This window comes from Scyliorhinus torazame, chromosome 6 (assembly GCF_047496885.1).
Source record: "Scyliorhinus torazame isolate Kashiwa2021f chromosome 6, sScyTor2.1, whole genome shotgun sequence".
In the NCBI taxonomy this organism is placed as follows: Eukaryota; Metazoa; Chordata; class Chondrichthyes; order Carcharhiniformes; family Scyliorhinidae; genus Scyliorhinus; species Scyliorhinus torazame.
In genome coordinates, this window is record NC_092712.1 from 74,307,158 (window position 1) to 74,322,119 (window position 14,962).

Consider the following 14,962-nt stretch of genomic DNA (forward strand, 5'->3'; position numbering starts at 1 on the left):
TCTTATAGGGAACAGATCAGTCTGAGGGGGAGTCATTGAGGAGTCTTGTAGCCAAGGGGAAGAAGTTGTTTCTATGTATGGATGTGCGAGTCTTCAGACTTCTGTACCTGCCTGATGGAAGGGTCTGGAAGAAGGCAATGCCTGGGTGGGAGGGGTCTCTGATAATGCTGTCTGCCTTCCTGAGGCAGCATGAGGTGTATACAGAATCAATGTGGGGGTGGCAAGCTGGTGTGATGCGTTGGGCTGAGTTCACCACAGTCTGCAGTTTCTTGTGATCCTGGGCCGAGCAGTTGCCATACCAGGCAAAATTATCGGAGAAACCCTCCCAAATGTGGAACATTTCCCATACCTGGGAGGAGGGGGAAGGGGGGCTGACATTGATGTGGAGATCCAACATCATATAAAATCCGCAAGCGCCTTCATTGGATGCCTAAGGATGAGAATCCCTGACAACCACAGCATCCGTGCTGACACCAAGATCCTCATGTACAAGGTAGTCGTCCTCCAACACTTTATATGGTTCAGAAACCTGGACTATGTCACCTCAAGACCCTGGAGAGTTAGCATCATCACTGTCTGAGATACATTTTCTGCATCAGCTGGGAGGAGGACAGGCATACTAACATCAGTGTCCTTGAAGGAGCCAAGAGCACCAGGATTGGGGCCATGATCATCCGTAACTAACTTCGCTGGGCTGGTCACATGCTTAGGATGCTACAGTCCCGACTTGCAAAGCAAATCTTTGCCCAGTTCAAGGAAGTTGAATGAGAGGAGGACAAAGGAAACACTTCAGAGACACCATGAAGGCTTATCTCAAAAAATACAAAATTGACGTTCCAATACCAGACCTTGCTGAAAAGAGACCTACTTGGAGGAACCTCCTGATTTAAGGGACACAATTGTTCAAGGACACCCGACTGCAAGAGGAAACCCGGAAAAGGAACCCGAGGAAGGAATACCAGCGAGTTGGAGTCCAAGGACCATTCACAGCACCTGGAAACATCTGCCACGTGTGTGGTCGAAGAGGCGGCTCTAGGATTAGGCTAATCAGCCAAAGAAGAACCCATGACCAATAACACTGAGATTCTTAGGAGGATAATTATACTAGTTAGCGACTGATCACACAGGAAGAATTTCTTGGAATGTGTAGATACAGGAAGTGGGGAAAATGTACTGAGGTAGTTAAAATTACAGAGCGAATTAACAATGAACAGATACTGACCTTTCTTTAGCGGGGCATATAATCTTATAGCTCAGTAAACTGGTTAAAAATAAATCCTTGCAAAGTGTCTTCACATTGGAAATGTTAATCACACTACTTCCAAATGCCATAGATTCAGAGTCAGTTTGTGTTTAAATAAGGATGGCCATTTCCTAGGCAAGACTAGATGGACAAAAGCCAGGAAATTTGATTAAAAAGACAGTAAGCGTCATGGCGAACAAGATGGCAGAGCAGGTTCAGTGAACCAAATGTTCTACTCCTGTACCAAAGTTCCAGGCCATCTGGTTTTCCTTTGAAGCCTGCTGCTCGTCCCAGGCTGGAGAGGGCTGATTGCATTCCGGCAGTCAATCCATATTGCTTTTTTCCTGTGGGATGCTGGATTATTTTGTTGTCAATTGAATCGTCTTTCAATTTGTAGCAAGTCTGTCCTTCAGTTTCAGATTTTAAGGGGGGATTATTTGAAGGGGTGATGTTCTTTATCTCGCTGGTCGTGAAGTATTCAGTAACAAGAGCTATTTACTGGGCTTTCGTTAAATTATTAATTGTTAATTGTCTGCCTTTCTACATTGTTTACATTGTTTGCCTGAAGTAACACTTTTTCTGTTATAAAATTTCACAAAATACTGTCATTAAAAAGAAAGCTATTTATCACATTTGGGTTCACACCTAAATTCTTGGATGGTTGACTGGAAGGGATAATTGCTCACCCTCCTGTCAATAGCTTCACTTGTCAAATACCTCGGTATTGATTCGAAATCATGCGTTTTACAAGCAGTGCAGAACTTAGTGAGCTGTATTACACAGAATGGGCTATTAAACTCAGCAGGTCTGCAATTCCTAATGTGCGCTATGTAAAAGGTAATTCTGTTCATTTCATCGCAAGGTCATAATATAATCCAACTTTTAAAAATTATCTGTGAACCCAAATGGTAATTCATGTTCCATGAAATCAAAGTTTATACATTTGACAACCCAGCTGATCATTCATAACTTATAAGAAAAGGATTGCTGGGAAAGGGAAGTACTTTCTACAGAAAATGTTCTCTTAAAATAACTATCAATTGTTCATGAAAATGTAAGCGTTGTGTTAAACAGTGATGTTATAAACTACTGGCATATTTTCCAGTGTTACTCACAGCAGGTTGGAGATGCACTCTTGTATCAATGGGAGTGCAGCATACAATATACTCTGCCATTTACCTGTAGCTGTGTTTAATTTTGATGTGTCCATTTGAAATCACAAGATGCAAACACTATGCCTTCCTCAGGCGAATGAGATCAAGATCAGAGGAGGCCATTTGGCCCATTGTGTCAATGCTATCCCTCTGGAACAGCAGTTCACCCTTTCCCACTCGGCCATCTTTTCCCTGTAGCCCGGCAATTTCTTTTTGTTCCAGATATTATCCAATTCTCTATTGAATCTGCTTGACCGACATTCGGTGATGCATAGAATCATAGAATCTCTACAGTGCAGAAGGAGGCCATTTGGCCCATCATGTCTGCACCGGCCCTCCAAAAAAGCACACTACTCAGGGTCAGGCCCAACCCTATCTCCGTAATCCAGTCACCCCCACCTAACCTTTTGGATACTAAGGGGCAATTTAGCATGGTCAATCCACCTAAACTGCACATCTTTGTGGAAGGAAAGCTATCGCATTTCTATTAGAAATCTAGTGCTAGGAAACAGATAGTTGACAGTAACTTTGAAATTAAAAAATATATATTTTTAAAAAAAGACAAATTTTAATTTTAATTAATTGACGCAATGTCAGTTAGAGGGGTACTGTGCTCTGACTGTGAGATGTGGCAGGTCCGGGAGGCTTCCAGCGTCCCGGATGGCTTCATCTGCAGAAAGTGCACCCAACTGGAGCTCCTCACAGACCGCATGGTTCGGTTGGAGCAGCAATTGGATGCAGTTAGGAGCATGCAGGTGGCGGAAAGCGTCATAGATCGCAGTTATGTAAATGTGGTCACACCCAAGGTGCAGGCAGAGAAATGGGTGACCACCAGAAAGGGCAGGCAGTCAGTGCAGGAATTCCCTGTGGTTGTCCCCCTCTCGAACAGATATACCCCTTTGGATACTGTCGGGGGGGATAGCCTATCAGGGGAAAACAGCAGCAGCCAGAGCAGTGGCACCACGGCTGGCTCTGATGTTCAGAAGGGAGGGTCAAAGCGCAGAAGAGTAATAGTAATAGGGGACTCTATAGTCAGGGGCACAGATAGGTGCTTCTGTGGACGTGAAAGAGACTCCAGGATGGTATGTTGTCTCCCTGGTGCCAGGGTCCAGGATGTCTCCGAACGGGTAGAGGGCATCCTGAAGGGGGAGGGCAAACAGGCAGAGGTTGTTGTACATATTGGTACTAACGACATAGGCAGGAAGGTCCATGAGGTCCTGCAGCAGGAGTTCAGGGAGCTAGGCAGAAAGTTTAAAAGACAGGACCTCGAGGGTTGTAATCTCGGGATTACTCCCTGTGCCACGTGCCAGTGAGGCTAGAAATAGGAAGATAGAGCAGATAAACACGTGGCTAAACAGCTGGTGTAGGAGGGAGGGTTTCCATTATCTGGACCACTGGGAGCTCTTCCGGGGCAGGTGTGACCTGTATAAGAAGGACGGGTTGCATCTAAACCGGAGAGGCATAAATATCCTGGCCGCGAGGTTTGCTAGTGTCACACGGGAGGGTTTAAACTAGTATGGCAGGGGGGTGGGCACTGGAGGAATAGGTCAGAAGGTGAGAGCATTGAGGGAGAACTAGGGAATAGGGACAGTGTGGCTCTGAGGCAGAGCAGACGGGGAGAAGATGCTGAACACAGCGGGTCTGGTGGCCTGAAGTGCATATGTTTTAAAGCAAGGAGCATTACGGGTAAGGCAGATGAACTTAGAGCTTGGATTAGTACTTGGAACTATGATGTTGTTGCCATTACAGAGACCTGGTTGAGGGAAGGGCAGGATTGGCAGCTAAACGTTCCAGGATTTAGATGTTTCAGGCGGGATAGAGGGGGATGTAAAAGGGGAGGTGGAGTTACGCTACTTGTTCGGGAGAATATCACAGCTGTACTGCGAGAGGACACCTCAGAGGGCAGTGAGGCTATATGGGTAGAGATCAGGAATAAGAAGGGTGCAGTCACAATGTTGGGGGTATACTACAGGCCTCCCAACAGCCAGCGGGAGATAGAGGAGCAGATAGGTAGACAGATTTTGGAAAAGAGTAAAAACAACAGGGTTGTGGTGATGGGAGACTTCAACTTCCCCAATATTGACTGGGACTCACTTAGTGCCAGGGGCTTAGACGGGGCGGAGTTTGTAAGGAGCATCCAGGAGGGCTTCTTAAAACAATATGTAGACAGTCCAACTAGGGAAGGGGAGGTACTGGACCTGGTATTGGGGAATGAGCCCGGCCAGGTGGTAGATGTTTCAGTAGGGGAGCATTTCGGTAACAGTGACCACAATTCAGTAAGTTTTAAAGTACTGGTGGACAAGGATAAGAGTGGTCCGAGGATGAATGTGCTAAATTGGGGGAAGGCTAATTATAACAATATTAGGCGGGAACTGAAGAACATAGATTGGGGGCGGATGTTTGAGGGCAAATCAATATCTGACATGTGGGAGGCTTTCAAGTGGCAGTTGAAAGGAATACAGGACCGGCATGTTCCTGTGAGGAAGAAAGATAAATACGGCAATTTTCGGGAACCTTGGATGACAAGTGATATTGTAGGCCTCGTCAAAAAGAAAAAGGAGGCATTTGTCAGGGCCAAAAGGCTGGGAACAGACAAAGCCTGCGTGGAATATAAGGAAAGTAGGAAGGAACTTAAGCAAGGAGTCAGGAGGGCTAGAAGGGGTCACGAAAAGTCATTGGCAAATAGGGTTAAGGAAAGTCCCAAGGCTTTTTACACGTACATAAAAAGCAAGAGGGTAGCCAGGGAAAGGGTTGGCCCACTGAAGGATAGGCAAGGGAATCTATGTGTGGAGCCAGAGGAAATGGGCGAGGTACTAAATGAATACTTTGCATCAGTATTCACCAAAGAGAAGGAATTGGTAGATGTTGAGTCTGGAGAAGGGGGTGTAGATAGCCTGGGTCTCATTGTGATCCAAAAAGACGAGGTGTTGGGTGTCTTAAAAAATATTAAGGTAGATAAGTCCCCAGGGCCTGATGGGATCTACCCCAGAATACTGAAGGAGGCTGGAGAGGAAATTGCTGAGGCCTTGACAGAAACCTTTGGATCCTCGCTGTCTTCAGGGGATGTCCCGGAGGACTGGAGAATAGCCAATGTTGTTCCTCTGTTTAAGAAGGGTAGCAAGGATAATCCCGGGAACTACAGGCCGGTGAGCCTTACTTCAGAGGTAGGGAAATTACTGGAGAGAATTCTTCGAGACAGGATCTACTCTCATTTGGAAGCAAATGGACGTATTAGTGAGAGGCAGCACGGTTTTGTGAAGGGGAGGTCGTGTCTCACTAACTTGATAGAGTTTTTCGAGGAGGTCACTAAGATGATTGATGCAGGTAGGGCAGTAGATGTTTTCTATATGGACTTCAGTAAGGCCTTTGACAAGGTCCCTCATGGTAGACTTGTACAAAAGGTGAAGTCACACGGGATCAGGGGTGAGCTGGCAAGGTGGATACAGAACTGGCTAGGCCATAGAAGGCAGAGAGTAGCAATGGAGGGATGCTTTTCTAATTGGAGGGCTGTGACCAGTGGTGTTCCACAGGGATCAGTGCTGGGACCTTTGCTCTTTGTAGTATATATAAATGATTTGGAGGAAAATGTAACTGGTCTGATTAGTAAGTTTGCAGACGACACAAAGGTTGGAGGAATTGCGGATAGCGATGAGGACTGTCGGAGGATACAGCAGGATTTAGATTGTCTGGCGACTTGGGCGGAGAGATGGCAGATGGAGTTTAATCCGGACAAATGTGAGGAAATGCATTTTGGAAGGTCTAATGCAGGTAGGGAATATACAGTGAATGGTAGAACCCTCAAGAGTATTGAAAGTCAAAGAGATCTAGGAGTACAGGTCCACAGGTCATTGAAAGGGGCAACACAGGTGGAGAAGGTAGTCAAGAAGGCATACGGCATGCTTGCCTTCATTGGCCGGGGCATTGAGTATAAGAATTGGCAAGTCATGTTGCAGCTGTATAGAACCTTAGTTAGGCCACACTTGGAGTATAGTGTTCAATTCTGGTCGCCACACTACCAGAAGGATGTGGAGGCTTTAGAGAGGGTGCAGAAGAGATTTACCAGAATGTTGCCTGGTATAGAGGGCATTAGCTATGAGGAGTGGTTGAATAAACTCGGTTTGTTCTCACTGGAACGACGGAGGTTGAGGAGCGACCTGATAGAGGTCTACAAAATTATGAGGGGCATAGACAGAGTGGATAGTCAGAGGCTTTTCCCCAGGGTAGAGGGGTCAATTGCTAGGGGGCATAGGTTTAAGGTGAGAGGGGCAAGGTTTAGAGTAGATGTACGAGGCAAGTTTTTTACGCAGAGGGTAGTGGGTGCCTGGAACTCGCTACCGGAGGAGGTAGTGGAAGCAGGGACGATAGGGACATTTAAGAGGCATCTTGACAAATATATGAATAGGATGGGAATAGAAGGATACGGACCCAGGAAGTATAGAATATTGTAGTTTAGTCGGGCAGCATGGTCGGCACGGGCTTGGAGGGCCGAAGGGCCTGTTCCTGTGCTGTACATTTCTTTGTTCTTTGTTTGTTTGAAATCAGAGCACCCGGAGATAACTCGCGCAGACACGGGGAGAAAGTGGAAACTCCACACAGTCACCCAAGGCAGGAATTGAACCCGGGTCCCAGACGCTGTGAGTCAGCAGTGCTAATCACTGTGCCACCGTGTTGCCCTTGTAGGGAGTAATCACACACGAGGTGGCGGCTAAAACCTCACCACACAAAGCAAATGTCCAGAAAGTTCACGACCAGGAAGCCTGCAAATAAAAATTTGGCCACTGATTCAGAAGGCTCTTCGATTGAAAATATGGCAGAGGCCACTACCGCGACTCTCCATTGTCCGCCGCGATACTTACAGACATCTTGACAACGGAATTTCAGAAGCATTGGTCGGTTGACTCTGAGGACCTCCACAAGTCAATAGAAGAGACCCTAGTCCCATTCAGTGTACGTTCTAGAGAGCTGATGAAACGGTAAATGCGCATGGCACGGAGATATAGGGTGTGGAGACAGCTGTCTCGAGGCAAAGCGATCAAATTGTCTCCTTGGAAGCTGAGATGGCACTGAAGGCCAGTGTTAATAAAACATTGAGGGCCAAAATGGATGATCTGGAGAATCATTCCAGGAGACAGAATCTTAGAATCATGGAGTTGCTGGAGGGAATGGAAGACGCAAATCTGATGGACTATTTTGCGAAGATGTTTGGGAAGATGGTGGGGGTGGGTGGATTGACATCCCCTCCCAAGCATGATTCAGCCCACTGGTCACTCAAGCAGAAGCCTCATTCCGAGGAGCCACCATGGGCAATCATTGTGAGGTTCCATAGTTTTCAAGAGAAGGAACGAGTCCTCAGCTGGGCAAAGGATCATTGAGACTACAAGTTCATCGCAACTTCCTTGCTTTCGTACCCAATGCTCTATTTATAAAGCCTGGAATTCTCGGTGCTTTTTAATTACTTTCTCAACATGCCCTGCCATCTTCAATGATTTGTGCACATTTATGCTCATGACCCTCTGCCCTTGCATCCCTTTACAATTGTATCCTTAATTTTATATTGCTTCTCCATATTCCTCCTATGCAAATGAATCACTTCACACTTTTCTGCATTAGATTTCTGCCACTTTAACAACCTGTCAAAGTACTCTTGAAGTTTGTCACTATCCCCCACACAATTAACAATATGCCAAGTTTTGTGTCATCTGCAAATTTTGAAATTGTGCTCTGTACACCCAAGTCAAGGTCATTAATAATAGATCAAGAAAAGGAGTGTTCCTAAGACTGACATCAAGGAACACCACTATACATCTTTCCTAAGCCTGATATTCTGAATTCTCCCTCCAGTGTCCGAACAGGTGCCGGAGTGTGGTGATTACGGGACTTTCACAGTAACTTCATTGCTAGTGTAAACCTACTTTTTAAAAAATATATATATTTATTAAAGTTTTTTAACACAATTTTTCTCCCTTACAAACAATAACCCCCCCCCCTCGTAACAAAAAAAAACGAGAAATCGCGCAGAGCAAGATATATACATGGCAAAATGATACATTTACACAGCTTTGTACACTGGCCCTCACCCGTATGTGCCAGTTTCCCCAACCCTTCATGTTATCTCTTGCTCATCCACCCTCCCAGGCAGTCCCCCCTTCCCCCCCCCCCTCCCCCCTCCCAGGACGTCCCCCCCCCCCCCAGGTTGCTGCTGCTGCTGACCGACCTTCCTCTAACGCTCCGCGAGATAGCCTAGGAACGGTTGCCACCGCCTGTAGAACCCCTGCGCAGACCCTCTCAAGGCGAACTTAATCCTCTCCAACTTTATGAACACAGCCATATCATTTATCCAGGCCTCCAGGCTGGGGGGCTTCGCCCCCTTCCACATTAGCAAGATCCTTCGCCGGGCTACTAGGGACGCAAAGGCTAGAATGCCGGCCTCTTTCGCCTCCTGCACTCCCGGTTCGTCCACTACTCCAAATATTGCTAGCCCCCAGCTTGGCTTGACTCGGACTTTCACCACCTGAGATATTTGTCCCGCCACTCCTCTCCAGAACCCCTCCAGTGCCGGGCATGACCAAAACATATGGACATGGTTCGCCGGGCTCCCTGAGCACCTTCCACATCTGTCCTCTACCCCAAAGAACCTACTCAACCTCGCCTCCATCAAGTGCGCTCTGTGGACCACCTTAAATTGTATCAGGCTGAGCCTGGCACACGAGGAGGAGGAATTAACCCTACCTAGGGCATCAGCCCACAGACCTTCCTCGATCTCCTCCCCCAGCTCCTCCTCCCATTTACCCTTCAACTCTTCTACCAGCGCTTCCCCCTCTTCTTTCAACTCCTGGTGTATTTCCGACACCTTGCCCTCCCCAACCCATACACCCAAGATCACCCTATCTTGAACTTCTTGTGCCGGGAGCAACGGGAATTCCCTCACCTGTCGCCTCACAAAAGCCCTCACCTGCATATATCTAAAGGCATTTCCCGGGGGTAGTGTAAACCTACTTGATTAGTAAGTTCGCGGGTGACACCAAGGTTGGTGGAGTGGCAGATAGTGTTGAGGATTGTCAGAGGATACAGCAGGACATAGATAGGTTGGAGACTTGGGCAGAGAAATGGCAAATGGAGTTTAATCCAGACAAATGTGAGGTAATGCATTTTGGTAGGCCTAACATAGAGGGGAAATATACCATAAATGGCAAAACTCTTAGGAATATAGAAAGTCAGAGAGTTCTGGGTGTGCATGTCCACAGATCTTTGAAAGTGGAAACACTAGTGGACAAGGTAGTCAAGAAAGCATACGGAATGCTTGCCTTCATTGAACGGGGCATCGAGTATAAAAACTGGCAAGTCACGATGCAGTTGTATAGAATCTTGGTACGGCCGGAATATTGCGCACAATTCCTGTCGCCACACTACCAGAAGGATGTAGAGGCTTTGGAGAGGGTGCAGAGGAGGTTTACCAGGATGTTGCCTTGTCTGGAGGATGTTAGCTATTTGGAGAGGCTGAATAGACTCGGACAGTTTTCATTAGAAAGACGGAGGTTGAGGGGTGACCTGATAGAGGTCTAAGATTATGAGGGGCATGGATAGAGTGGATGGGCAGTCACTCTATCCCAGGGTGGAGGGGTCTGTCATTAGGGGGCATAGCTTTAAGGTCCATGGGGCAAAGTTTAGAGGAGATGTGCAAGGCAGGTTTTTTACACAGATGGTAGTGAGTGCCTGGAACGCATTGCCAGGGGACGTTATGGAAGCAGACACATTAATGGCATTCAAAAGGCATCTTGATAAACACATGGAAAGGATGGGTATAGAAGGATACGCACAAGGAACATAGAACATATAGTGCAGAAGGAGACCATTCGGCCCATCGAGTCTGTACCGACCCACTTAAGCCCTCACTTCCATCCTATCCCTGTAACCCAATAACCCCATCTAACCTTTTTGGACAATAAGGGCAATGGCCAATCCACCTAACCTGCACGTCTTTGGACTGTGGGAGGAAACCGGAGCACCCGGAGGAAACCCACGCAGACACTGGGAGAAGGTGCAGACTCCGCACAGACAGTGACCCAGCAGGAAATCGAACCTGGGGCCCTGGCACTGTGAAGCCACAGTGCTAACCACTCGCCTACCATGCTGCCCGTGATGAGGGTTATGGCAAAGGTTGGTATCGTGGCCGGTGCGGGCTTGAAGGGCCGTAGGGCCTGTTCCTGTACTGTACTTTTCTTTGTACTTGTGACACTAATAAAGATTATTATTATTACCTCCCACCCTGTGGATATGGTTTTTAGCATATACGTGTCAATTTCCTAATCTCTCCACTTTGAAGTTACTTCTCTGTACTTCATTGTTACATGGGTAAACACTTGCTTTTCTCGCTGATATGATAATTCACATATCAAAGTGCCTTAAGACAGCTGCCCTTATCGACTCCCTTTTTAAATTTTATCCCAATTTAATTTTTCTATCATAATTTTCTCCAATTGTTAACAGAATAATAAAGAAGCATATTATCTAAATGGTGAGAGATTGCCGAGCTCTGAGGTGTGGTGGAATCTGGGTGTCATAGCGCTTGAATTACAAAAGGCTAGTATGTAGGCACAGCAAGTAATCAGGAAAGCTAATCGAATGTAATTGTTTGTTGTGAGGGGAATTGATTACAAAGGTTGTTGCTTATACTTCAGTCTTACAGGGCATTGGTGAGACCAAATCTGGAGTATAGTGTACAGTAATGGTCTCTTTATTTAAGGAAGTATGTCAATGCATTCGCAGCCAGGTTTACTAGATTATTACCAGGAATGGACAGGTCATCTCGTGAGGAAAGTTTGGACAGGTTAGGTTTGTTTCCCCGGAGTGTAGACGAGTAAGAGGCAAAATGAGGTTGATACCGAGGGGTATTGACAGGACGCATGTAGAGAGGATGTTTCTTCTTGTCAGAGAATCTAGAACTAGGGATCAATGTTTAAAAATAAGGGGTTCCTCATTTAAGACAGTGATGAGGATAAATGTTTTCTCTCAGAGGGTCGTGAGTCTTTGGAATTCTCTTCCTCAAAAGGCAGTGGAAGCAGAATCTGTGAATGTTTTTAAGGCAGAGCAGGATAGATACTTGATTAACAAGGGGGTGAAAGGTTATGGTGTAGGCAAGAATTTGGGGTTGAGGTTACAATCCAATCAACCATGATCTTATTGAATGGTGGAGCAGGCTCGCGTGGCCTACTACACCTAATTTGTACACTCGAACAAATGAGAAATGGGAGCTGATTTCCCCTCCCTCACTCCCTTTTAGCCTAATGATACAGCAGTCAAGGAATAGGGAAGAAGGGAAAAGAGCAAGATAATAATGACCTATTTACTGAGCTAGTTTGATAGTGAGTAGTTGCGCTATAAAAACCAATAGGGCCACCTTCAGGGTACTGTAAGGGCAAGGGTTTCCGCTCCTGATCAACTTCAAGGGAGATGTATATAAGCAAGCTTTCGGTGAAGGCAAGATTAAGTTTGGCTTGGTGCCCTACATGATTGCATTGGCAGTGATGCACACTATTTAGATTCACACCTGAACAGTGGTTACATGTGCAGTCACTGAACCACAATGAGAAGGAGTGGGGAGACCACAGAGCATGGGGAAGAGGAAAAATAAAATAGCGTGAATTCATTTTAATAAGCCTGTCGAGTTGCATTTATTTCTGCAGACTACTCAAGGTCTTGACATAGCTTTATTAAGTTGTGCACTCTGCTGTTAGACCTCTGCAAAAGATCAAAGTGGTTGTTACCTGTAAAAACTCCTCAGCGGAATAAAACAGCATAATAAATACGACGAGGTCTGAAAAAAGAGCATTTATTCAAATTCATTGTGCCCTACAGGTTTGGAAAATACCGTAAAGAGGAAAAGGTTGGGAAGCTTGATCGTAAAGGTTCAAACAAGAGCAAGTTGGAAGAAACTCTGCCATCTGAAGATGAGCGGTCACGAATGAGACAGGAGCAGGAGAGGTATGATTATGTATCACATAAAGAGAATGTATTCTTATTGATACTCCATGTAGAAGCTAGGAAAAGATACCAGTCATTGCAACATAGTGTGCCTCAAAAATATCATAGCAGTGAAAATGAACAAGTTCTCTCGCTGTTTGAATTCCCCAGACATGAATACAAAGCAGTCTGTAGCATTTTGAATTATATTCAAGGCAGCTATTTTCATCTAATTGGTATGGGAGAATGTGTGACACAAGAATGGCAAAATTACAAAGGATTTAATGTTCTTCCACAGTCAGTGTGCACTCGCATCACATTTTTTTAAAAGAAAATACTTCTGACATGGAATACAAGTATTGCCAGCATTTTAATATCTCTCCTTGTTATACAATGTCGATTTTATTTATTTGGGTATCTTACTGAAATTCCTCCAAGCAAGATCCAATTTTTAAAAGTTGGTTATGTAGCAATGCTTAAAAATCACTAATATAGAAACATAAAAACTAGGAGCAGGAAGAGGCCATTCAGCCCTTTGAGCCTGCTCCGCATTCATTAGGATCATGGTTGACCATCCAACTCAATAGCCTAATCCCGCTTTTCCCCATATCCTTTGATTCCCTTCGCCCTAGTGCTGTATCTAAATGCTTCTTGAAAACATGTCATGCTTTGGCCTCAACTACTTCCTGTGGTAACAAATTCCGCAGGTTCACCACTCTCTGGGTGAAGAAATATAATTGATATTAATGGTTTTTGGTTATTTTACAATCACTAAAACAATAAATAGGCCAAGTTATTTCAAAGTATATTGATATTGCGACTTGGATGTACTTGGGAATATTACTTTAGATTTTACTTTTCTTTTAATCACATCATGCAGTACGAGTGGTGCATTCACAAGGAGCTGGAACAATATTGAGTATCGAAGGGATGAACTAATTGAGGTGTATGAAATGATCAAAGGAATTGATTGGGTGGGTAGAGAGAAACTATTTCCCCTTGTCGCAGAGCCCAGAGCAAGGGGTCATAGCCTTAAAATTAGAGCTAGGGTAGGGGGTAATGTTGGATGGCACTTCAGTATTCCTATAATGTTACACCTTGAGTGCTTTTCTTTGATCAAAGGCAGCTTGGCAAATCCATGAAAATGGCACTTTACATGGTTTCATCCACGTTGATGACTGAAAAATCTTTCTCAGCTCTTCAGAAGCAGCTTCCCTCTTTTAACATTGCTTATGTCTTCCCACATGTTCCCCTCCCCACTCCTTGCACCAGTACTTCGATATGTATCCATATCATATTAACTTGTGATGGCACCAGAACCTACTTCAGAAAGTAGTTTCGTTGCCTGTCTCAAAGCACTGATCATTATGAAAATTGCTAGCCTGTATGGATACTTAAGTGGCAATGGAAAAGGTCGAGGCCAGATCGATGAAGCACATTTGTAGTAAGTGTGCATGAATAAAATGGCACAAACATAATTGCTTTGAAGACTTTTGAGCAATTTAGCACAGAAACTGTTTTAAATTGTGGTTCCAATTGTTCTAGTAATCTTTAACTGTACAAAAGTAAGTTGTTATTTGAACAGCCCACTATTGTATCTATCACAGGATACAATTGATGTATTGTCTGCTTCTTATGTGAAATTTCTATAGGCTTTTTTTACAAGGTACCTGTGTTTTTAAAAACAAAATTGCGATCTACATCAGTCCATTGTGTCCTGGGGTGTTAAGTCTAAACAATGGGGCGAGGCAGAAACATGCCTGTCAGAACTCTACACACTCTCAACCTCTTGACTTGTTGACCTCCATGCATGTTTTCAAAATAATCCATTATTCAGTAAAAATGTTTCGCGCAAAGTTCATTTTGAAATAGAAGATCTGGAAAGTAAACGTCTTTAGGCAGCAAAATAATAATCCCTGCTGCAATTTGTTTTATAACTTTATTTTAATTAGAAAAATATTCTGAATACATTACAAATGTCATTTGTTTGCCATAATTTTTGGAGTATTCAAACTAAACGGTTGGGGAAACTGGCAGCTGATAGAAGTGCAGAAATGGACTTGCTTGAAATCAAACCAGATGTCTGATGGCGGCAGCACTCTGCTCAACCCAATTCAGAACCCATGCCAAGTTAGGTGTGAAGAATTGAGATCCTACAATGATCTTTGGCCAGAAAAGGAAAAAATAACCTGGGTTCGTACTCCTGATTATTTTTGATGTGGAGATGCCGGCGTCGGACTGGGATGAGCACATTAAGAAGTCTTACAACACCAGGTTAAAGTCCAATTTTACCTGGTGTTGTAAGACTTCTTACTGATTATTTTTGTGTGAGCTTTGCTGGAGGGTTCAGGTACCAGGTCGGAGCAGGATTAGGCAAAGCTGTAATGATTCCGTTTCATTTATTCTTTCAAGGGATGTGAGCACACTGACTCAACCAGCATTTACTGCTCATCCCTAATTGTCCTTGAGATAGTGAACCACTGCAGTGCACACACAGTGCTGTTGGGGAAGGGAGTTCCAGAATTTTGACCTAGCACCAGTGAAAGAACGACAGAATAATTCCATTCTAGGCAGATGGTGGTGCTCCCATCCATCTGTTTCCCTT

General features: G+C 44.9%; 1 protein-coding gene across 6 annotated transcripts in view; it reads left to right on the plus strand.

Moving 5' to 3' along the window:
- Positions 1-14,962, plus strand: part of pard3aa (par-3 family cell polarity regulator alpha, a) — a 1,126,646-nt gene that overhangs the window by 967,552 nt on the left and 144,132 nt on the right. For all 6 annotated transcript variants that reach the window (XM_072508331.1, XM_072508330.1, XM_072508326.1 and 3 more), the window contains one exon: positions 12,253-12,378. In XM_072508331.1, the coding sequence (XP_072364432.1) occupies positions 12,253-12,378 (126 nt within the window). The remainder of the gene's footprint in view (positions 1-12,252; positions 12,379-14,962) is intronic.